Source organism: Diabrotica virgifera, chromosome 10 (genome assembly GCF_917563875.1).
Source record: "Diabrotica virgifera virgifera chromosome 10, PGI_DIABVI_V3a".
NCBI classification, from domain to species: domain Eukaryota; kingdom Metazoa; phylum Arthropoda; class Insecta; order Coleoptera; family Chrysomelidae; genus Diabrotica; species Diabrotica virgifera.
The window spans coordinates 2,219,189-2,246,101 of record NC_065452.1 but is presented as its reverse complement, the minus strand read 5'-3'; the positions used below and the strand labels follow the sequence as shown (position 1 = coordinate 2,246,101).

The window sequence follows — 26,913 nt, the reverse complement described above, 5'->3', positions numbered from 1 at the left end:
GATTTAATACAAACAATATTATAAAATGTTTTAAAAGTGATATTTACGAGAAATTTAATGTCCTTCGCCATGTTTAGTTGCATTTATTTGGTTTTCTGCGATGTTAGACGAAAGATTGTGACGCCTTTTTAATATATTTTTAGAAGGTTCATCTTTAGGTGGGCGTCCAAATGGTAGTCTTTTTGACCCTCTAGTAATTCCCATTTTTCTTCGGCTCATTGATGTTGGTTGCACTCTTATATTGGCTTTGTGTCCAAATCGCCTTGCCAAGGGACTTTCTGCCGTATTTAGAACACTTTCCCAAGCCGTTTTGGTTTTAATGTGGGATAGCCTTTCGTGCAATAATTTTATTGTTGATGCAACCGTTCTAAATATTTCATTTTTGTCTTGTAGTTTTCTAAATACGGCAGAAAGTTTTTCGGCAAAGCGATTTGGACACAAAGCCAATATAAAAGTGTAACCAAAATCAATGAGCCGAAGAAAAATTCCCGTCACTGTTCGGACGAGAATTTTAGTTATTAACAAATAAGGGTAAAAAATGGCAGTTTTTCCGTTTAAATCGCTACAGATATAAATAGGGTAAATACATATCTTATTTATAGTATTCTTCTTTTAGTAGATCAGCCATGGTTTAAAATGGCAGTTTTCGAATTTTGGTCCGATCATTTGTTGCTTCGGAAATTGCAAAATAAAACTAAAATTTCAAAAATAAAAAATTTGATATAACTTTCGCGAAAATGACCTTAAGACATATATTGCACGAAAAGTTGAGTCAAATAGTCCATTATAATACAGAAAATTTTTTAAGACGATTCGTCAATTAGTTTAAATTTTATTCAATTTGTTTATCCCAAAGGGCTTATTTTTCGCAATGTTATTGTTCAGAAAATAATAATGATATAGCAATTCTGTGGAAACCACATGAAAGAAGAATAGTCATATTTTCAAAGTATATAAAAAATCGTTAAAAAGTCATTTTTATCACTCCGGAAACATTTTACTAAAGTAGAGTCATTTTTGACTTATAAACAATTTGAATAACTTTGTTGATATTGACTGTAGGCTAAAATTACAATGGGGTTTTTAAAGCTGGTATTTTTACACGAATTAAAAAAAAACACTTTTTGCCTATATTAATTACGGTCAAAGTTAGCAACTTTTTTATTTAATTGTCGGCTACTTTGTTTATAACAACTAAGCAACCTAACTAGCGCCATTTTGAAGTTGGAGGAATATAGTTTATGTGTAAAAGTTTGAGTAAACTTTGAACCTCAAGGGGAGGGGAATTATTAAAATCCGTGGACTAAAAAAATGAAACTGATTCTTTAAACATATTAGGCTGCGATTAATATTTCCGGAGCTTGTTGATGGATTTTGATCATAATTTTGTAATTTGTATGTACTCGTAGTCTTATAGCGTACGTTATGTACACATATCCCCACCTAACATTAAAAAATGTTAGGGGGAACCACCCTTATCACTCAGGGATATGAAAAATAGATTACGACCGATTCTAAGACCTACCGAATATACATATTTATAATTTCATAAAAATCAGTCAAGCGGTCTCGGAGGAGTATGACAACTAACACTGTGACAGGAGAATTTTATAGATGTAAATATATAGATGGCTATTGACAAATAGGGGTTAGTGATAGAAGAGTAAAAATTAAGGGTTATATGTATTTTTTAATTCTACATCATATAAAATTAGGGTAGACATTTTTGTCCAAAAAATAAAAAAAATATCAGGCGGGCAACCCCCCTTATAACGTATGGGTATAAAAAATAGATTAAAACCTATTCTCGGTCCTATAGGATAAACGTGTAAATTTCATAAAAATCGGCTAAACCGTTTCTGAGTAGTATGGGAACTATAGCCCTTGGGCCCACATATAAAAGTATTATTTAGGACCACACCGTCGAAACTTTTTGTACTTGTTATTTGGGTGGAGTCGGACAAATTTGAAGCTTGGCGCATTTTGGTAGTGGGGCGTTTGTCTGTCAAGCTGTCACGAAATTGTCAATTTTATGCAAGAAAAAAATTTATAACCACATTGGTCATTTTATTTTAATCAATGGTATTTATCATATTAACAGCGAAAACAATTTTGTCGGACAAAAGTATTGGGCCATATGACGCGTTGGACACGCTAAATATGTAAAATTTATGAAAATAATAAATTTGTTACCACATGGCTAAATTTAACAGAATCTACCATAAAACCTTTTTACAATAATGTGGTAACCTTGTCGGACAATTTTCACGGGGCACATGCGCAGTCGGATGCGTCGAAGATGTCAAATTCCTGGATTTTTTTATTTATTACCACAGATGTCATTTTTATTTTATACTGGTTTTTTACATGTGTAATGCATATTGGATCACTTGTCGGACAAAAATAATGGATCCAAAATTTTCAAGAAAATTTCAAAAATTTTCCAAAATTTTCCCTCTTGTCGGAAAATATTTTGGAAAATTTTGGGTATAACTCTACGTCACGCCTTTTTAAATGTTGTACTTAGTGTGTGTACCAATTTTCAGCTAAATCGATTCAAAAGTAACCGAGAAAAACTGTTTTTTTTTACAATGCCTCCTCTTAAGGACGTCTATAACCTAAAAGAATTAAGGTTTCTGTTCGTTTGCCCGGTTGTGAAGATAAGGGATGCACGAACCGAGCTTAGTTTAAAAGTATAGTTTACTAATAAAAATTAACTTTTTTGGGCGACTGTCGATCTGCCCCAATATTTTTGTCGGACACTCAGATTTTTTTATTTAAAATATAATTACTTATAACCTCCTATTTTTATCGGAAAAATGGCTGTAAATAAAAAAATTCCAGGAAATTGACATCTTCGGCTCATCCGACTACACATAAGCCCCTTGAAAATTGTCCGACAATGTTACCACATTATTGTAAAAAGGTTTTATGATAGATTCTGTGAAAATTAGCCATGTGGTAATAAATTTATTATTTTCATAAATTTGACATATTTAGCGTGTCCGACGCGTCATATGGCCCAATATTTTTGTCCGACAAAATTGTTTTCGCTGTTTATATGATAAAAACCAATGATTAAAATAAAATGACCAATGTGGTTATAAATTATTTTCTTGCATAAAATTGACAACTTCGTGACAGCTTGACAGACAAACGCCCCACTACCATAATGCGCCAAGCACCAAATTTATCCGACTCCACTCAAATAACAAGTACAAAAAGTTTCGACGGTGTGGTCATAAATAATAATTTTATATGCGGACTCAAGGACTACTAACACTGTTACAGGATAATTTTATGTATATAGAAGTAACTGTGAATTAAATAATAAAAGTGGCTAATTTTGACCCTAATTAAACTATGCAAAAAATTTTGTTTGAAAATTCGTGTAAAAATACCAGCTTTTGAAATCAAAAAGTAGATTACGCTACAGTCAATGTTAACAAAGTTATTCAAATTGTTTATAAGCCAAAAATGACTCTACTTTAGTAAAATGTTTTCGGAGTGATAAAAACGACTTTTTAATGATTTTTTCAATACTTTGAATGTATAACTATTCTTCTTTCATGTTGTTTCCACAGAATTGGTATATCATTATTATTTTCTGAACATTAAGGAGGGGGTATGGTTTGAAATCAACATATCAAGCACATTTTTGTGAATTTTTTTCGAAGCTATGGTAGAATTATTTTATTTTAAAATTAAATAAGCATATTAAGTACAATTCAAAGAATATGTTAGAAAAAAATTCAATCCAAAATATTGAAAAATAATCCATTGGTGACAAATTTTGACAGGCAGCTCACAAAAAAAATGGATTTTGCGGTGGACATCAGAACTCGACACTCGATCATACGAAACAAAAAATTCAAAAAGATTTTATTAGCTTATGAGTTTCACGAGGTCACAACGTCGAGTTTTTTTTATTTTTAATGATTTTTGAATTTTTGGTATCACTCAGAAATCAAAAAAATTAAATTTTTGGTAAAAATTTTGTGAAAATCAACAGATTTATTATTGTTGAACAAAAAATAAGCAAAAAAAGAAAAATATCTCGACGTTGTTACCTCATGAAATGTCTAAAGAAAATCTGTGCAAAATATCAGGTAGATCGGCCTAATAGTTTTTCAGTTACAATGTCCACCGCATTTGAAAAAGCAGTTTTGAGAAAAATGCGTTTAAAGTTTTGACAACTGCAATAACTGCATCTTCATCTTCTTATTTGTCTGCCAAATCGTAAAGTGATGCACATTGGAATATGTTTTTTGAATCGAGGAATAATCTACAAAAGAGAAGGCGAACAGTTGTTTAACGTTTCTCCCTACGCTCAAGCGTGCTGGCTCGAAGTCGCGGCAAAGCGAGTCGAAAGTAGGGATATTCAACACCCTGTATCTCTGGTAATTTTACTCCGATTATTTTGAAATTTTCAGAGTGTATTCTTGAAAGTATGCACTTTTATTTGAAATAATAAAAAAAATTAAATATTTCAAACCATACCCCCCCCCCCTTAACATTGCGAATAAACAACCTCTTTGGGATAAACAAATCGAATAAAATTTAAACTAATTAACGAATCGTCCTAAAAATTTTTGTGCATTATATGGACTGTTTTACTCAACTTTTCATGCAATATGAAAGTATTAAGGTCATTTTCGCAAAAGTTATAGCAAATTTTTTATTTTCGAAATTTTAGTTTTATTTTACAATTTTCGAAGCAACAAATCATCGGACCAAAATTCAAAAAGTGCCGTTTTAAACCTTGGCTTATCTACTAAAAGAAGTATATTATAAATAAGATATTTAATTGTCCTATTTTTACCTGTATCGATTTAAACGAAAAAAACTGCCATTTTTGACCCTTATTTATTAATAACTAAATTTCTCGTCCGAACTGTGACGGGCATTTTTGTAATTATAATGTATGTATTAGGTATATAGTACCCGAAAAACCCATTTGCAACCTGGCTGCTCAAGTGTCTCGACAAAAACCTTATTTCTTTGGACTATAATAATATTGTTGCTAGACAGATAAATTGTCATTGTATACCGGGTGTACCAATCAAACTGTTTTTTTCTCAAAGTTTATTCCACACCCTGTGGAATATTCTTGCATTTATAAAATACTGAAATTAGAACCCAACTATAGCCTCAGGTTTTTTTAACATTATGTTTTTTTATTCATTCGCTTATGTTGGATAATAAAAAAGTTAGGTACTTTAACAACTAGCCACGTTCTTCATCAATACAGGGTGTTTCTAAATAAGTGCGACAAACTTTAAGGGGTACTTCTGCATGAAAAAATAATGACCGTTTGCTTTATAAACATATGTCTGCTAATGCTTCGTTTCCGAGATACAGGATGTTGGATTTTTTCTTACAAACGGACGATTTATTTATTGCTCTAGAACTGGTTGAGGTATGCAAATGAAAGTAGGTAGGTTTTAAGAGATAATTATTGCGCATTTTTTGACATTCAATTAAGAATGTTATATTCTCCATTGGCGCGCATATGGGTCATATTACCTTTATTCGTCGCGTTGTAGATGATAGGGTTCTATTAGTCTAGGTAACTGGTGGCGCAACTAGTGGGCCCACCAAATTGTGAGCACGGGCAACTGGTGGCCGAGAATAGCCACCAGCAAAAATAATAAAATCAATTGGAATTGGAAAAATAATCAAATGCAATTGGAAACTTGTTTGTTATCAATTTTACGAAAAAAAGTTATTCTTCATAAAATGCTCTTAATAGTATAAAATATAAGATGCAACCATCAGATTCAAATTTTGTGAATTTTATACGAGGTATGTCAAAAAAGATGAATTTCGCTCAAGAGTAAGTATCCTTATATTAAACAATATCGAAAAATGTTTTATAAAAAGTTGTTCGGAATTAAAAGCTATGTTTGAATATGCAATTACATTCTTCTAATTGAAATATTGTGAACTGTAAAGGTACTTTACTTTAGGACGAAATTCATATTTTTTAACATATCTCGTATAGAATTGATAAAAGTTTATATATTATTATGATTGCATCTTAGATTTTAGACCATATAAAGCTTTTTGTAAAAAATAACTTTTTTCGTAAAATTAATAATAAAATACTTTGTTATATAGATATTTGTAATAAAATGATGTTGGGTATTCGAAATTAAAAAAAAATGCATTTTTTTTTCAATTAGAATGATGTAATAAAATTAATTCGTATCAAAACATAGTTTTTTTAATTCTTAACAACTTTTCATAATAACAATTTTCGATGTTGTGAAATCTAAAGGTACTTTACATATAATTTTTTTGACATACCTCGTATAACATAGACTGTAATAGACTATGCAGAGCATTTTATAAAGAATATTTTTTTTTTCGTAAAATTGATAAGAAAAAAGTTTCTCAGGTGGTTCCAAGTTACGCAGACATACTGTACCTATATATAAAAGCTCAATTTTTTTAAAATTTTCCAATTAACGTCACATTCGGATTCAGCATAATCAAAAACAAAATAGAAACGTTTTTGATCATGGTAAAGTGATGAATTCACCGATATTTCTAAAATATAAAAAGAGCTTTTATTGTTTAAGCAATGAATAAACAATTAACGGCTAAATCTGCGAGAAGAACTTTTTAATATAGCATATTTATAACTCAACAAAAAAGGTTTTAGAAAAATATACGCTTGTTAATAGAAAATATAGAAGTTAATAGAAAAGAAATACGAAGCACTCGATTACAATACAAGTGAACTAGTGGTGGCCGACACCAGTTGCTCAGTCTAATAGGGTTCATATAACATAATGCCCCGGCTTGGTGGCGCCACCAGACCCGGTTACCCGGCTGGTGGACTGGTTCGGCCACCAGATCGACAACAATTTCTGGTGGCGCAACCAGTTGCCGTAGTCTAATAACTTGCGTCTAGAGAAAACCAAATACTTTGCTTCGGAGCTTCTAGACAATTGACAGTTCTCTGGATTTGGCGGGCAATTTGAAAAGTATATATATTGTACCTATACTACTTATACATCATATACAACTTATACATCATTGAGTTTAAGACAGTAAATGAAAAACCTCACTTCGCTTGGTAGATTATCTATATAAATGTAAATGAAATTCAAAATATACTTATTAACCTAATTATATAGTACATAATATTAGCAATATTTTAAATAAAAAACTTTTGTCATGTAGGTACCTTATAATAATATGTACCTATATGTATAGGATATGTTACTTATAGTTCGGTACCTCTTGGGGACTTAGCAATTTTACCAGTATTTTGAATTTCTCTATAAAATAATTAACCATATTATAAAAGTTATATTATTACCACATCAAAAACAGTAGGTACCTACTACCAAAGAAAAACATAAATATTTCACATAATAAAAATATTCTTAAACAAAAATGATTGTTTTCAATTAATAAGAAAAAACCTTAAAGGAAAATTTAGGGTTTAAACAAACCCTCTATTAGAGAAATTCAAAATACGGGTGTAAAATTTCCAAGTCCCCAATAATTCTAACTGTCAATTGTCTAGAAGCTCCGAAGCCAAAGTATTTGGTTTTCGCTAACCGCAAGTAGTCTAATAGGTCTCATTTACTTAAATATCCCGTGACGTCATGAGTCACTGGTGGAGCAACTTGGTGGCGTCACCAGTTGCCTAATATAATAGCGGCCATAGAGAAACGGGAAGCATAACTCACAAGCCAAGGGCAGGCAGGCCTAAAGTGCGAACTGAAGAAAACATCGAACTGGCCAGAACAGTTATTATAGATTAACCACATACATCAATTCGGCATTTACATCAACAGGTAGATCTTTCATATGGAAATTGTCAGCGTATTCTTAAGGGCTTGTTCAGATAGAGCGGTTTGCGGTAGTAAATGCCGCGATTTACTAGTTTAAATGCTGGTAAACTTGCGGTTGCATGTGTACGATGAAGAACGGTTGCATTTTTTCTATGTTAACTTGAATCGCGGCGGTTGGGTTTTTCAGATAAATCCCGGCGTCGACGTTGGCAAACCGCCTGCATATGAACAAGCGGTAAGCAACATTTACATTTTCATCTGGTCTAAGAACTAGCAACGTTTTCGAGAAATCATTTTAAGACGGCTGATTCTTTCATATTATTATATTGTTCCCTATGCTTCCTCGAACACCGTACCGGCCATCTGGCTGCTGATACAGGTTGCGTTCATTACTGCGCAGCATACCTGTACAGGTAAACACAAAATCAGGGTGATCGATTAGTGTGAAAAAGCTTAGTAGATCCGCTGTAGTAATAGATAGCAATAAAAGTTAATAACAAAAATTGTATCTAACTTTGCGCTTCACATAACAAAATTAGTTAGAATCTTACTGGCAGACCAAACTTTTGTTTAAATGGAACACCCCATATTTTATTTTATATTCGAAATCTTCTTAACTTCCCCATCACAAAAATATAAAGGTTTGTTATGTTATACAGGGTATTTACAAAGTTATAACCAATGTTCTATGAAAATCGTAGTAAGTTAGTTCAGCTCCCTGTATAAATAAAAATAAGCACAACAGCAATGGTTTATTGGTGCCATATTTTTTTGTTGATTGCCAAAATTTATAAAAATGGTTGATATTGCTAATTTTCTTTATATCGAATACAGGGTGAGTCAAAACACAAGTACATTATTTTCATAGTCATTTTAAATGGAAAACCCTAATTAATAACTTGCTCTGAAAAATGAAAATATCTCGAAAACTCACAAATTTAGGCATAGGGAATATTATACAAAAATTAAAGTACAGTAATGATATTTTTCGATAGTAATATAAAATATAGGGTGTTCCATTTAAAATTTCTGAGAAAAGAATGTACTTGCGTTTTGACTGACCCTGTATTCGATATAAGGAAAATTAGCAATATAAACAATTCTTAAAAATTTTCACAATCAACAAAAAAATATGGCACCAATGAACCATCGCTGTTGTGCTTTTTTATTTATACAGGAAGCTGAACTTGTTACGATTTTTATAAAAAATGGTTATAACTTTGTAAAAGCCCCATATAACATAACAAACCTTTATATTTTTGTGATGGGGAAGTTAAGAGGATTTTGAATATAAAATAAAATATAGGGTGTTCCATTTAAAAAAACATAAATTTGGTCTGCCACTATGTTATCGAAGACCCTGTAACAATCGAACTAATTTCTTAATGTGAAGCTGAAAGTTGGCCACAATTTTATTATTAACTTTTGTTGCTATCTATTACTATAGCGGATCTACTGAGCTTTATCACACTCATCAATCACCCTGTATATTAAATTTAAATTATTTTAGGGCGAAAAATTTTTTTGTCATACTTTTTATACCACAGAAATGTCTGGCAATTACAGTTCATATTTCTAATAATGTTTAAAAAGTAATGACAAAAAAAATTTCGTCTTACAATAATTTTAAATTCGATATGTTTACCTGTACAAGTGTGCTGGGCAGTAATGAACGCAACCTGTATCAGTAGCCAGATGGCCGGTACGGTGTTCGAGGAAGCATAGGGAACAATATATGAAAGAATCAGCCGTCTTAAAATGATTTTTTTCCGACGTTGCTAGCTCTTGGTCCAATCCGTACCGTTTACAATTTACAAGCCTTCCATGAAATCACCCTAAATGACTATCCCAAAGGCTAGCCTTCTGTAATTGGTTTCTGAACAATCTCAATAATAATGATGATGTGTTAAGCAAAACCTTTTTTACTGACGAATGTTGGTTTCATCTTTCTGGGTACACAAATTTTCAGAATATGAGGATGTGGAGTGCAGATTGTAGAACCCGTATTTTTCGAAGGGATTCTAAATGCTGAAAGATACCGTCAAGAAATTTTTACTCCATTTATAAATCAATTGATCGATGATGAATTAATCGAAAGATATTTTAAGCAAGACGGGGCTCGAATTCATACAACGCTGCAAAATTTGAATTTTATTATGGACTTTTTCGACAATAGGGTCATAAGTTTGACAACTTGACTCCCTATGATTTCTTTCTGTAGCCACATTTAAAAAATTCGATTTTTAATACTCCTGTAGCGGATTTTGAAGATCTTAGTAGACAAAATAGAGAATCGTATTGAAGAATTAAATAATACTCCGTGCATGGGTCCTAAACAATGTTGTGGAGTCAATGAGAAGAGAGTTGCGTCATGTAGAGATATTGGTGATGGACAATATACACTATCATTGATTTCATTTATTATTTTTAATTATAATTTTGTTATTTTTTTTATTTTTGAGTAGTTTTGTGTTAAAGGTTTTGGCTGATTTTAATTTACAATGTTAAGCTAAATTAACCCTAGGATGCATAACATGAGTCTAAGAGACTCGAGCGTACATTTACATCTTCGTAAAATGTGATTAAATCAATACCAATCATTGCCGATTTAGGAATTCGTTTTTGACATGTATGACTGTTTGTTAGTGTATAAAAATTTAAATAGTATGCACAAAAAAACTGAAAAAAAAATAATTTCCATTCATACCCCAATAATGCATACCATGAGTCCGGGAGACTCTTATTGAATTAGTGGTCAAAGGTTTGTCGTGAATCACCGCGATCCTTCGGTAGTATGCCATTACGCATATTTATCTATTGCCTAAACTGTAAAGCTAAGAAAAAGGAATTTAGTCACGTTTTGAAGTGTCAAGGTATTAGCGTTAGTACGAGTACGTTGTCTGCTTTCATAGTTTATATTTGTGTTATTCGCATCATTATTCAAGTAAATGCACTAATTTGGATTATTTTATTACTTGGTCAATAGTTTCATCCAAAATTTTATTTTTATAAAAAAGTAAAATTTATTTTTATAAGTGAGGTAGTAGAAAATTGATAATAAATATTGATAAATATTTTTTGGGCTCACTTCTTAGAAAAATCATTTTATATAATGAGTGCTCTTTTGCGATAGACTCCTGTGTTTTTGTTTTTACAGATATCAAAACAGAAGTAGTATACAAAAATTCATTCACACATTTCATTAAAAAAGGAGAATCATGTTATATAACGAGTGCTCTTTCGCGACATACTTCTGTGTTTTTGTTTTTACAGATTATCAAAACAGAAGTAGTATACAAAAATTGTATTTTCAAATGCAAAAACTTGGCTTTCAAGTAAAATACTCTATATTTTCAGGCCAGCATTATGGCATCCTCGAGTAGAAAAAGATTCGTTCACCCCAACGATAATAGTTATGAGGAAATCTTACGTACGTGGTATGAGGAGGATGACAACGATTCCATAACTAGTGAAAGTGAAGTATCGGAAGCTGATCAAGAATACGAGCAGCCTGCAGTATACAAACATAGTTCAGACGAGTATTCCGAAAATTCTTCGAGTAGTGATGATATGAACTTGAATCAAAATAATTTAACAATTGAAACAGCAGGTACATCATTTATTAGCAGAAACAATTTTGAATGGAGATCCACGCCTCCTTTGCAAGGAAGAACAAAAATTCACAATCTATATCGTTTCACGGCTGGACCGAAAGTAAGAAACGAAATGTCTCCGAAAAATGCTTGGGATAAATTTGTGACTGCTGAAATGGTTGAAGAAATAATAATATGTACCAATAGAGAAGCCAACCGAATATTGGAGGCCAAGGGAAAGGTATGGCCAAAAATTGAAAAAGACGAAATGAACGCATTTTTTGGCCTGCTGCTACTGGCTGGTGTCGAGAAGAACTGGGATACGCCTGTCAGAGAGTTGTTCTTAGATAAATCATCAAATCCACTGTATAAAGCTACAATGGCAGTAAATCGTTTTGAAAATATAAGACGATTCATACGATTTGACGACCGACGAACACGTTCAACTAGGTTGGAAACTGACAAATTTACTTATGTCCGGTATGTATGGGAGTTGTTTGTGAAACAGTGCCGAACAGTTATGGTACCAGAATTGGATGTAACCATTGACGAACAGTTACTTGCATTTAGAGGTCGTTGTAATTTTATTCAATACATGCCATCGAAACCTGCAAAATACGGCATTAAATTTTTTTGGCTTTGTGAAAGTGAAACAGGATATGCAGTTGATGGGCAGATATACTTAGGTCGTCAACCTGGTGAAAATATTCAACAAAATGTAGGGGAAAATGTTGTAAGATCCTTGACCGCTTCCATAAAAAATTCTGGTCGCAACTTGACAATTGACAACTTTTTTACTAGCATCCATTTAGCACAGCATTTACTGTCTATAGGAATAACTTGTGTTGGGACATTACGAAAAAATAAGAAAGAGATCCCCTACGAATTTTAAGCTTCAAAAGAAAGATGCGTTTTTTCCTCTATTTTTGGATTCAATGATAATTTGACTTTGGTAAGTTACGTGCCAAAGAAAAATAAAGCTGTCATTCTTCTTAGTTCAACGCACCATGATCAATCTGTAGATATGGAGAGTCAAGCAAAGAAGCCCGAAATTATTAAATTTTACAACCAAACAAAAGGTGGGGTTGATAAAATGGACCAGATGATCGGTAACTACACGGTAAAGCGTCAAACTAGACGTTGGCCTCTTGTCGTTTGGTACAATATTATGGATGTAGCAGCTCTTAACGCGTTTCTCCTTTATACAAATCAAAATAAAAATTTTGCTGCAGGAAAAACAAATAAAAGACGATACTTTCTCAAAGATTTAGTAAATGAGTTAGTTTTACCATTTATGAAAAGAAGGGCTAGAAACCCTAAACTTACAAACACAATCCGAAGACATATGGGTAATTTTATCGAGTTTCCTCAAGAAAATTTAGGGATAGATTTGGCTCATAGAAAGAAAAGGAGATGTTCCGAGTGCCCTTCACACACTGCAAGAATGAGGACACAAATTTGTCAGAAGTGTAAGTGTCCAATTTGCAAAGAACACAGTGTTTTAATATGCAAGAATTGTATTGAGTAGTTCCTTTCCAGGTATTTATTATTTGTTTATGCTTATATTATTATAAATAAACAAACATTAAATAAATATTTGACAACAATTAAAGAAAATATATATTATAGTACTTTATTTACAAAGCGAGTCTGCGAGACTCATGTTATGCCATAACGTAGAAAAATTTGCGTATGCATCCTAGGGTTAATTTATAAACCAATGATACAAATTCAGATTAAAACAAGACACGTAATTTTTTGCTCGAATAGCTTTGGTAAAAATAACAACTGTGGATTGCTCGTTATGTTCAACATTATTAATATGCGGTAGCGTGGTTTGATAAAAAATATAACCAGGAAAGTCATGACTTAATATTTATGCTGTACTGGTCTGTGAAAACTGGCCTACCGCGCGAGTCCTCATGACTATGACTGTTCGGTCAAATAAATTTATTTTGAAGATTTGGCGGGGTGAGGATATACTGCGATTGAGTCCCTTGCTTTTAAATTTAAGGCATACAGTTTTTATGTATATAAATAACTTAGTCGCTTCCAAATACTACTCAATATCTCCAGCATTATTGTCTGGAGGCTATGCTCGCTATTTACAGTTTTGTGAATTTCGGCAAAAGATAAGAAAATGTGTGCGGATTCATTGAAAATTTTTGGTTTGACGAGCGCAGCTTGACAATTCAGTGTGAAGTTATATTTAGTTTGTTGTTTTGCCATATGTGAGCCAAGAAATTGTGTGACTTACAAATTATCATTTCTCTCCCGAAGATGAACTTTGTTACCAATATTTTTAAGAAGTACATTCAGGTATTGTACATTTTTTGTTGTACCTATTCAAATTACGTCTACGAACAATGGAATCCTTGATTTAGTATTATAATATCGTTTCAATATATACAAGATACGTTTTTTGCCTTTTTTTTGTATTCATTGTATTATTTTTTTATTGATCTAAATTTATTTTAGACGCAATTTTCGTTCGAATTTTTTGTCCACATTATATTCAATTTTTATTATATGCTGTTTTATATTCTTTTATCAATGTGCATCTTAACTTTATACTACGTTGTTTTGACCAGACACAACGTTAAATCATCAAAAAAGATAAAATGAAGTTTTTTTGAAATTAATATTCACAGTGTAATTAATGTTTTCACAGTGCACAAACATGGTGTTTCAGCGAGGAAAATGCCTATAAGGTAAAGAAAAATAAGAAAACATTAGATACTAATATTGAAAGAGTGCGAGAATGAAGAGGAGTCTACTGAAAATGAAACTCTATATGCAACAAAGACAACAAATATGTAGGAAATTTAAAAGATTATCCTGATTTCTGTTTTTTCATCTTCATTGTTTATTTTGTATACGCGAGTAGAATTAAATCATTTTTTAATTGTTTTAATTACGGTATAATACAACATTCAGGGTATTTCAGTTGGCAAACAAATTCAAAATACTATAAATAAATGAAGTTATGATTTTGATTATAAGTGAATATTGCCATTATTTTGTTTAGCAATGGGTTATTTCTGTTTCTGCGCGTGGAGATTTCAATATGAAGTAGCCTTGAATTTTTTGGAACGTGTATTTGAATTTGAAAACAAAAATAAAACGTGACAGCTTAGCTTATTAGGTACCTCTTATTAGAATTTATAAAGAAAAAATTATTGTATAGGCCTGGATCCCGCCAGGGGCGTAATAGAAGCCCCCGCAGCATGAAGCTTGCGGGGGGGCCCCAATATGTCAGGGGCCCCATCTTGTCGTCTAATATATGTAAAAATGTGTTTATATTATATTATTTTACGCATACATACGTAACGTTTTTTAAGCAATGCAGTATTGAAAATGAAGTTGCCCATTAGATAGATACAATGTATCGTATATATGTATTGTTTGTATTAATAAAATTATAGATATATTCGCTGATAGTAGTTCACGAAGAAAGTTGTTCAGCTTATAGAATAATACTATGTAATAATGTAGTCGTTTATTAATTTTCTTTCTATTTTGCTCGATACCAATAAAGATAAAAAATGTAAGTAGCCTTAAACAATGCATGAATACACTACTAATAGCTCAGTAAATGACCGTTTTGGAGTGTAATTTTTGGAGCGTCACGACGTATTTGCTTGGAAATTTCTACTTATCCTCCACTTCAAAGTTGGACTTGTGCCGTTGGTTGCTTTTACTTGAGGGTTGAAAGTCGCCCCTTCTCGGGGATAAAAAACATAAAGTGCATAAATTGACTAATTATAAGCAACTTTTGTTCTATAGAACTTCCTTATCTAAGTCAATAATTTTCAATTTACTTGCGACTGAAAATGTTTATTTTTCAACAAAAAAAACACGTATTCAGGAGAGAATTAAATGTTATTAAAAAATATTTTTAGGAAAAATGTAGCTAATAAAAAAACAAAAAAAATGGTGTACCTATTCATGAAGTCTATCGACACAGTAAGAGCAAGTTGTAGCTCATGAAAAATTGTTCTTATTCGTTCAATTTCAAATCGAAGATTTCAACGTGGAATGACCAACAAACGTAGCACTTTTCGGGGAAAATTAATTGAAACTTTTTTAATGTTTAGTTTTATTCTTATTCTTTATAGCATTTTATAGCAAGCTTCTAGCATCAAAACTAAGCGAGTTATGCTCAAAATAAAGTTACGTTCAAAATAAAGTCGGCCCCTTTTTTGCTAAAAAAAACGTGAAAATGTCTTCTACGTTGGATCGGTTCGAAGTTCTTATTTTTGAAAAAATTTGATTTTATAGTAAAAAAAGTTTTTTATTTTAGAAAAATGCCCTTTTTTCAAAATAACTTCAACTAAGTTCAAACGTTTTTAGTTTCAAACACATATCCCGCTTGCTACGAGAAAAATATTTTTAGCTTTGTGCTGAATTGTAGTAAAGGTTGTGCTGAACGAGTTAAAGTGTAAAGTAACCTAAGCTACGCATGCATCATAAAAAAAGTTCATGCTCCCCCGAAAATCGGTCTTGGTTCCGGCCTTGAGTATTAGTGATACCAAAAATCTGAAAGAGTAAAGAAATGTAGGTTTTGCTTTTCTAAATATTTTGGTTATAATGATAATGATTAGTAATGCATATAATGATTAGTTTCATTTGGGGTACTAAATAGGGGGAGATATTTACAATTTTTTACCAAAAAAGGTTTTAATTGTATTTTGAGAGGAACTTGCTTAGTTTTGATGATAGAAATTTTGGTTAACAACAGTTAACTGGTAATAGTTTTGGTTATTTAACGTTGAAATAATCGATTTGGAATTTGACGAATAAGAACAATTTTTCATGAGCTACAAAATTGCGTTTACTGGGTTAATAGACTTCATTTTTGTATGAGCTACATTTTTGCTACTTACTTACGAATACTTACTTTTTGAGTTATTTGCGCAAAACTGCCTGAAAACGTGGTTTTTTTGTTGAACGTTTTCACTCGTAATTAACTCGAAAAGTATTGACTTGACCACTTTGGTGATGACACTGAAAATTACACGGTCTCGCCGTATTTCACGTTAATTTACAGGGCTATAACACATATAAGTGTTTGTTACACATGTCGAATTTAGTAATTTTTTAAAGGGGCTATATTTCCAATTCTGCGGGGGGCCCCGTCGGATTTTGTTACGCCACTGGATCCCGCGTACATAAAATAAGTTGATTAATAACAAGCTGAAAATTTGTTAACCCCTTAATGTACGCGCCCGACTTTGACACGAGCGACCTTTAAATTTTAATCTTTAAATTTTTCAAGCACTTTCGAAGTTGGCATTTGTATAAAAGCGTATAGATATCTAAATAGCAGTAAAATCTTTTTAAAATTTCTTCTTCTTTAACATATCGATCCATCAAAATTTGCAAAATAAAACTACACAGATATTATCCACCATCAACAGTTATTTCTTATCCAACAAACTAGTTTTGAATGAAGAGAAATCAAAGTACATATATGATTTTCACGTCAAATAATTTATTAAATCATCAAGCCACTATACAAGCAGCAATAGATAAAACAGACAGAGATAATCAACCTCAAAGTCTAAAATGTGACGTCACAATCGTTTTATTTTCTGCCGACACACTACACGTCCAGCTGAAATCGTTGCTATTAAGTAGGCTAGTTTTTTAATCTCGATTTGTTAAGCAAAGCATAGGTTATTTAAATTTTTTGAGTTTGACACTTCGTGAATGTCAAACTAAATGTTAAATTAAGTATTAATAAAACATCAATGACATTTGATAGTGAATTAAATTATTATATAAAATAAATAAGATGTTCAAAAATACAATTTGAGTATATTTTAAAAGCAATAATTTATTATATAACAGCTTTAAAAAGGTTTATACGACTATACGGCCTCCCCTTTATGATAAATGGACTGTTCCATTTGCTATTAAATTAAAATATAGTCGGTTCGCTAAACTCGACACAACTGGCTAGTGATTTGAGTAGGTAATTTTTTTGTTTTTTGCGAATTTTGACAAAATTGTCAAAATTACTAATTATTTAGTAATTATTAACTAATTAGTAATCATTTTTTTGCCAAATTGGCAAAATTATTGACTAAAATCACTAGACAGTTGAGTCTGAGTTTAGCGAACCGACAGTATATGAAATATATTGTTTGGTATAAAACATTGTGGTCTGATATGTGCAATTACATCCTTCTAATTGAAAAAAATATTTGAAGATTTTTCTCAAATTATGGATACCAACAACATTTTCATTTATAACTCTTTTATTTTTAATTTGACGAAGAAAAGTTATTCTTCATAAAAAGCTCTTCATGTTCTAAGATTTATTATGCAACCATCATATATAAAGTTTTATTAATTTTATACGAGGTATATAAAAAATATGAATTTCGATCAAGAGTAAACTACCTTTATAGTTCATAACATTTAAATTAGAATGATATAATTGCGCATTAAAACATAATTATTAATTCTAAACTACTGTTCATAATACCAATTTTCCATATTATGAATTAAAATACGTAAATAAACGAAGTCTTCGTTCAGCTTGTTTATTTATGTGGATCTGCCTTTATATGACAACTGTATGACAGTGACAACAAAGGTGTTAACGAGCATTGCGTACTAGGCACCTCATATTCTGCTATAATTACTTTTCCTTGGTTTACTTTGTTCTAATATATGTTTTATCTTTTCAGGCTGAACCATCACATAAGATGGATACTAACAAAAAACTAGGTAAGTAATATTGTTTTGGTCAATAAATATGATCCCCAAGTAATGATCATGACAACATCATAAAAGTAGACATTGAAATGGTATAAAGTATATCATCAATGTACATCAAAATTAACATACCAGTAATTCAGATTTGTCGATTTTCTCCACATTCTTTCTTTCAGCCTCCTCATTGGCGGATAATTATGTAGATTATTTAATTATACATCGATAATTATATGGATTATCTTCCTACCAACGAGAAATTATATAAAAACCATTAGTAACAAGTTTTGCCAAGGGTGTACTTTTTACGCCCATCCATATTTAACTCAAGATGCTGCTTTTATTTTCAAAAATATTGGTAGAACCAAATTAACATTCGATAATGGGCTGTCTTTTTAATAATAAATAATTAAAAAAAAAACAATTTAAACACGTAATAAATATGTTACAAGGGAATACGCATTAGGTGGACATTGTTTACCCACCCTTGGGCGTTTAAGGGTTAAGCCTTGAAAATGGCAATTTTCGCATTTTTCAAATTTTTAATCGCATATAGTTCGACAACAATCAATTCTAGAGAAAAATTACAAGATTGGTACCTTTTTTGCTCAGAATGGCCCAAATTATCTAAAAAAATATTGTTCGAAATGAAAAAATTATTTTTGTGAATTGTTTAAACAATTTTTCGACCACGCACCCTGTGGATATGTTATAAGGACCTCTTTTTGAGTAAGTTTTTGCAAAAAAATCGAATCGGAATAATTTCGCTAACAGGGGCGACGATACAGCCCGGTCTATAAAAATAACACAGCCGATCGATAAGTAAGGCCTCGTTCATATAAGGGCGGTTTGCCAACGTCGACGTCGCGGTTTACCTGAAAAACCCAACCGCCGCGGTTCAAGTTAACATCGAAACAAATGCAACCGCTCACTCAACATCCCGTACATGTGGTACATACATATATGCAACCTCTAGTTTACCAGCGTTTAAACTGGTAAATCGAGGCATCGACGTTGGCAAATCGCTCTTATATGAACAAGCCCTAAGAGATAAGAAGTCAAACCTAATTGAACTCGTTTGTAACGTTGTCGAAATGTGTGAAAAATCCTAATATAGAAGTCGTCTGAAAGTAGCGTAGGCTGATAAAAATATCGCGGGTAGTTATAAGATAATTATAAGGAGTGATTGGCAACGGGGAGCCGATTCAATCAACGCCCTTGACGCGATAATACTATAGCGGGAATTAATATTCTTATCCTTTAAAGACAGTTAACAAATAATCAATATGAAAGGACGAAAGTAAAAAAAGGCTGAACATAGACCAGCCATAATGCGAACGCCTGGTTGAAGGGGTAACCCTAATAAAAAAAAAGTAACCTATTGCAAGAAATAACACCAAAATCTAAATTAGGAACTAAATATTGTACACTACTCCAATAAACAGAGCACCGCCTTAAAAATGGGTCATTTTTGATATCTCGAATTTCCTAAACCTGTCCGATTTAAGTGATTATTTTAATATGCCTTATTTTTTAACAATATTTCTATAATAATATTGTTGATAGGAAGGTAAATTGTCATTGTATACCGAGTGTACCAATCAAACTGTGTTTTTTTTCAAAGTACACCACACCCTGTCAGTGGCAGGATCCGGGATCCAGCATCGTGGGGGGGGGGGGGGCGATTGACTAAATTTTTATAAAAGTAAATGAATGTTTTATAATCTCTATATATATATATATATATATATATATATATATATATATATATATATATATATATATATATATATATTATCGGTTTACAACGTTCTCCGTCTTCCGATACCCGTTCGCCATTCCTCTCTGTCCGCACATTGATCTACTTGCAGACCTCTTTCATCCATGGGTTTGTTTATTCCTGCCTGCCAAGTTTTCCTCGGTCTACCTCTTCTTCTTCTACCTTGCGGTTTCCAGTTTTGTACTTGTTTTGGGATTCTGTCTTCGTGCATTCTTTGTACGTGACCAAACCATCGTAGTTGTATTTCGTTGATTTCATCATTTATTGTATGTGTAACCTTCATTATTTCTCGTATCAGTTAATTGGTAACATGTTCTCTTCTTGATCTTCCTGCAGCTCTTCTCCAGAAATCCATTTCGGTGACCTCTAACATTCGTTTTGATTTTTCCTTCATAGGCCATACTTCGCAGCTGTATGTTATAATGCTTTTCACTACGGCGTTATAGATCTTTTTCTTGTTTTGGTTGTTTATCTGTTTTTCCCAGAGTACTGAGTTTAGGAGCGTAATTGCTTTCCTGTCCTGAGTAGTTCGTTCTTTAATGGCTTCGTCCACTGTTCCATCATTCCTGATTTTCATACCCAGGTATTTATATTCGTTACATTTACTGATTGTTTCTCCTCCTTCTAGTATCAAGTTCTGCTGCGTTCCGCCGATATTCATATATTTGGTGTTTCCTATGTTGATCTCTAGTCCCCATTTCCTGTATTCCTCTATTAGCTTTCTTGTCATGTAACAATTATCATCGTAGTCTTGTGCTATTAGTGCTATTATTATTATTTTATAATCTTTATATATAATTTTTAAAATAATTAAATCACTTGGTTTGAGAGGGAGGGCCGATCGCCCCCATCACCCCTTCCTGGATCCGCCACTGCACCCTGTGGAATATTTTGGCATTTATAAAATAATGAAATTAAAACCCGACTATGGCCTCAGATTTTCTTAACATTCTGTTTTTTGATTCAATCGCTTATCTTGGATAATAAAAAAGTTAGGTACTTTAACAACTAGCCATGTTTTTCATCAATACAGGGTGTGCGACAAACTTTAAGAGGTAATTCTGCATGAAAAAGAAATGACAGTTTGCTTTATAAACTTATGTCCGCAAATGCTTCGTTTCCGATATACGGGGGTTGAATTTTTTTCAAACTGATGATTTATTTATTTATTGCTCTAAAACCGGTTGAAATATGCAAATGAAATTTGGTGGGTTTTAAGAGATAGTTATTGCGAATTTTTCGACATACAATTAAGAATTTTATATTTACTATTGGCGTACATACGGGTAATATGACCCGTATGCGCGCCAATGGAGAATATAAAATTCTTAATTGTATGTCAAAAAAATGCGCAATAACTACCCCTTAAAACTTACCAAATTCCATTTGCATATCTCAACCGGTTTTAGAGCAATAAATACATCGTCAGTTCTTAAGAAAAATTTCAACACCCCGTATCTAGGAAACGTAGCATTTACGTACATATGTTTATATAAGCAAACTGTGATTATTTTTCCTTGTAGAATTATCCCTTAAAGTTTGCCGCACTTATTTAGAAACACCCTGTATTGATGAAGAACGGCTAGTTGTTAAAGTACCTAATTTTTTATTATCCAACATAAGCGAATGGGTCAAAAAACAGAATGTTAAGAAAACCTGAGGCTATAGTTGGGTTTTAATTTCAATATTTTATAAATTCTAGAATATTCTACAGGATGTGGTGAACTTTGACAAAAAATCACAGTTTGATTAGTACACCCGATATACAACGACAATTTACCTGTCTAGCAACAATATTATTACAGCGATATTGTTAAAGAATACGGCTAATCATATTAAAAAAATAACTTTAATCGGACAACAGGTTAAGGAAATTCGAGACATCAAAAATGACCCATTTTTAAGGCGGTGCGTTAACTTCTTGAAGATGGAAAAAATAAGATATGAGATGGAAAAAAAATTGAACGCGCTCGTGAGAGTGCCGACAGAAGTGAAAACTTCTTATAGTATATAAATTACGAGCTCAATGCTTTTTCCCCATCCAAAAAGAAGTGCTATACCTATATCATAATATACGAGATGCGTATGGCCTATGCTATTTATGTATACATACCTAACCATAATTTATATACGTACACAATTTATTTCAGCGAAGTGATGACGGTCGCAAATTCAATATTTTTCCCGATCCAAGAAGTACACAACGTCCCTAAAGAAATTTTCAATTCAAAAATTTATTTCGTCAAGTGATGACGGTCGCTAATTTAATAATTTTTCCCCATCCAAAAAGTTCATAACGTCCCTAAAGAAGTTTTCATTTCAAAAATGTATTTCACCGAAGCGATGACAGTCGCTAATTCAATACTTTTTCCCCATCTAAAAAGTGCACAAAGTCCTTTAAAAAATTTTCACTTCAAAAATTTATTTCGTCGAAGCGATGACGGTCGCTAATTTAATACTTTTTCACTAAGAAGTTTTCACTTCAATTAAGAAAGTACTAAAAGAACTAAATAATTAAATCAGAGAATAGATATCGGAAATTAAAACAGAAATCAAAAAAAAATTAGGAAATATCAACTTGAAACCTTAAAACTAAATTGACTTAGAAAAACAAAAGAAAACAATGTTATAGAATAAAGAAGATCGTGAAATCGAAAGCAAAGATATGCTAAAAACGCTGTAAATGGATTAATTAATAACAAAGTGAAATTAAATAATAATTTGACAAAAAGTTTTCATTCGCTACGAAAATCATTGTTTTTTTTTCAAATATTCTACCATTTTTATCATAATGTATCAGTATAAATGGCTAACAATAAAACACTGAAAACGTTTGTTTTCTATACTTCCACAAAATTTATTACAACTATCTTACTACAGCTGTTTCGGCAGAGTGCCTTTCTCAAGTGATATAGTTTACAATGTGTTTGCCTTTTTAAGTCTTTAACTGAAGAGGTTGAGGAGTGGGGAGCTGTTTGCCTCGAGTTGGTCATTCAGAATTATATCTGTATTTTTCAGTTTATTAATTTCCATAGATTCTAAAAAAGATAACTTAAGGCCTTTATTTTGAATATGCAGAATTTGAAACTCTTCATTGAAAGAATGATTATGATCTAGAAGGTGAAGTGCGTATGTAGAAGTTTCTGTTTTTCTATTGTTGAAAGCCCTTTTGTGTTCTGCTATCCGTTTGTCAAAAGTTCTGCCAGTTTGACCGATGTACGTTTTCGGACAGTCACCACAAGTTAGTTTGTACACACCACTCTGTAGTTGTTTTCTCTTTCGGCTTTTATTGTTTTTAATATATTTGCTTAAGTTGTTGTTAGTTCTGAAAGCTGGTGTTATTCCTTTCTTTTTTATGTATCTGGCTATTTTTGTTGTTATCTTGCCAGTATATGTGAGAGAGCAGAAGGTACTGGGTTCTTTCTGTGGTAGTGGATACACTAATTTCAGGGCTTTCTTATGGAGTTTTTGGTTTAAAATTTTGTTAACTGTTTGTTCGTTATAGCCGTTGTATAGCACTCTGCCGAAACAGCTGTAGTCAGATAGTTGTAATAAATTTTGTGGAAGTATAGAAAACAAACGTTTTCAGTGTTTTATTGTTAGATAAAATGAACTTCCATCAAGTAACGGTCGAATCCATCAATTAGTATAAATGTCATTGTTAAGTAATAGTCCAGGGCGCATCTGTTGAGAGGTGACTCATATTTTTGCAGAAATTTCTTGGAATTAACTCCTATGTCCTATAAGAATAATTAAGTTATCCTCCCACTCAAAAATGTCCGGAACATTGTTTAAATAATCAAAATGTCAAAAAATGAAGGAAAAATTCGATTTTTTTCTTGATTTTTTGATTATAATTTTCAAAGTATTCACTTCCGAGAAAAGTTGTACTAATATAAACGTTGCGTAATTAAATTTCCTACAATATAGGATTGGTTACAAATTTTAAAAATGCCACCCTTGTTGCAAAATAGCAATAATTGCGAAAAACATAAACAAATATTTGCATTTTACGTTTTTCAACCATTTATGCTACACTTAGGACCTTCATATTTTACCCAGAAAAACTTTATGATATAATAAAACAATACCGTAAATTTCATTAAGATGGGTTCAATAGGTTTTGCAAAATAAATTTTGCAATCCATTTTTCGCAAAAAAAAATTCATTTTTTCAAAATGTTGCAGGATTGAACATAAAGCAGATAGCAAGTTAATTTTTTTTACGTATAGAAGAATACTGTACCTTTCATTTACAATTTTTAAAATTAACATTCATTAACTACCACGGCGTCAGGAATTTTTTTAAATAAACAATAATTTTTTTTGAACACAAGTTGATTTCCACCAAAATTCCTTCCAATCTTTATCTAATATATTATTTTCTTACTCTATATTTTGTTGTATTTAATTATTTTTTGATTCTACAAAAATCAAACTAATTTGATTATTGTTTGTGAAATATTGTTTAAACAATTGCATATGTTTAAAAATAATAATCTTTTATTCTCTAACTTAAAATATATGAACAAAGAAAGTTTTTGCCAAAAAAAAATGGTATTTCAAAGGACAGAGTATGTGTTTTTATTTTGCAATAAACCAATTTATTTATTTATATCGAAATATACTAAAAATTAAAATTTATCATTCAATATCAAAGGTCATTGGAATGCCCAAACAGAGCAAACTATCCACTGTCCTGCGCGTAGCACCAAAAAATAATGTTTCTTTAAAAAAATTCCTGACGTCGTAGTGGTTAACCGACTTTAATTTTGCAAATTACAAGTGAAAGGTACAGTATTCTTCTATATGTAAAAAAAAATTCCACTTGCTGTCTACTTTATTTTCAGTCCTGCAACATTTTGAAAAAATGAATTTTTTTGCGAAAGCTGGATTGCAAAAATTATTTTGCAAAATCTATTGAACCGATCTTAATGAAATTCACAGTATTGCTTTCTTATATCATAAACTTTTTATGGGTAAAATATAAAGTTACTCTAAGTTTAGCATAAATGGTTGAAAAACATAAATTCGAATATGTACTTGTTTTTTATCGTTTTTTCGCAATTATTGCTATTTTGCAACAAGGGTGACAATTTTTAACGAATCCTATATTGTAGGAAATCTAATTACGCAACTTTTATGTCAGTACAACTTTTCTCGGAAATGAATACTTTTAAAGTTATAATCAAAAACGAAGAAAAAAATCGAATTTTTCCTTCATTTTTTGACATTTTGATTATTTAAACAATATTCCGGACCTTTTTGAGAGGGAGGATAACTCAAATATTATTATTAGATTTATTTTCAAGCAATTTCTGCAAAAAATATAAGTCCCCTCTCAACGTCCAAATTTACTAATATTTTTACAGATGTGTCCTGGTCTAATAGGTTTGTTAGATGTACACGCTCAGTTTTAAATATTTAATATGTATTGATAAATAAACAATGCTATTCCGGATTGCGGAACGCTATTCCGCAAAAATGGTCCTAGAGTAACTTTTTTTTTGTTTATGTGAAAAATTTTCGGCAACAGGCTTACAATAGGCTTTTTTGCAATTGAAAAAATATTAACATTAAATAAACAAATTAAATATCCCATAAACTAATGAATATTTTTCAACCAATTTTTTTGCAATTTTTCCTGCAAAATGAAATATTTATAGTAGGTATGTATTTATAATAAAAAAAAATAATTTTTTTGCAAATTTGTTTTTCAAGGTTTATTTATAATTATTTATACATTAGAGTCAAATTTAATTTACCCTTAAATGAAAGCGTTTCCCGTCAACTTTGCAGAAAAAATCATAAAAACCTTCACACAAACGTGAATTTCAGCAGTAGTAAAAAAAGTAGATTGTGTGCAAAAAGACCCATTTTTCATTATTTAAACCGTAGTACCCTTATATAAATCATATTATTCTAGATACGATATAAGGTCGATCTGCACCGATATGTTTAATGACTAAAAATTATTGGATATGTAATTTAGTAAAAAAAGTTTTAGATAATATGTTAACAATTATTATAAAAAACAAGAGATGCCCGATATAATTTTGTTCTGGCTATAATGGCTTAATAATTATTAAAAAATGACTTTTTTTATAAATTTAGTAAAAAAATATAATTTTTGAAATTACCTAAATTCAAGTTCAAACCTTATTCGATCAGTTCTTGATAAGTATTTTGGACTTATTTCATTTTAAAACATTGTTTTGTAGTTGTTAACGTTGCTCAAAAACAGAGGTGTAACCAGGATGATCCTAAGGGGGGGGGGTTACATCTACTTGAAGGTCTCTGGGAGATATGGAATATTAGCTTTGATCGCGCAGTACGTCCTGGGTATACCCAGAGGGAGAACGCCTGCGCATTACAAAATTGGGCGTTCGCGGAGTCCAAATCTTTCCCTCTGAACACCCTCCGGATTTTTAATTCGGTGTTCGCGCAGTACAGAAAAAAGATCCTGAACGTGTCCGGGATACGCTCTCGACGTTCGAGGATTTTGTTTCGGATTTTAAGTTCGCACAGGCGCACAAAATATTTGGGAAGAATTTCTTGACATTTTGTTCTTACTCCTTCCAATTCTTAACCTAAAATATTGTTTTGTTAAACAGCTTGTAGATGTAGATTCTTGTTTTTAAAGTTTTGAAATTATGTAAAGTGTTGTATCATTTAAATATTCTTCAAACAAATTTTAATATTTTTTATATTAAAGCTTTTTTAGTTGTTTTTGTCAATGTTTTCCATTTCGTATGTTTATAAATAAGTAGGTACCTTTTCTAGTATTATTTTCATTCGATATTCGATAATTATCTATTACGGTAGTATGTATTACAATAAATTGTACTCTGTTTTTACTTAATTTCTTCTATCTAAATGAGCTTATAAGTACCTACATATTCTTGTGGTTTATTTTTCAGTTTAATTTATGAGTTAAATTAGTCTCTTATTGAATATAATGAAACATAAACAATACATCAAACTTATTCTGAAACTATTTCTTGTGT

The 26,913-nt window shown here is 31.4% G+C and overlaps 1 protein-coding gene across 3 annotated transcripts in view; it reads left to right on the top strand.

Annotated features, from left to right (window-relative positions):
- The window catches only part of LOC114334600 (early endosome antigen 1), a 107,485-nt gene that overhangs the window by 24,124 nt on the left and 56,448 nt on the right, over positions 1 to 26,913 (top strand). For 2 of the 3 annotated variants that reach the window (XM_028284675.2, XM_028284677.2), the window contains exon 2: positions 18,103 to 18,142. In XM_028284675.2, coding sequence (XP_028140476.2) covers positions 18,103 to 18,142 — 40 coding nt within the window. Of the gene's footprint in view, positions 1 to 13,377; positions 13,724 to 18,102; positions 18,143 to 26,913 lie in introns of those variants that run through there. The other variant, XM_028284674.2, reaches the window with a different exon arrangement.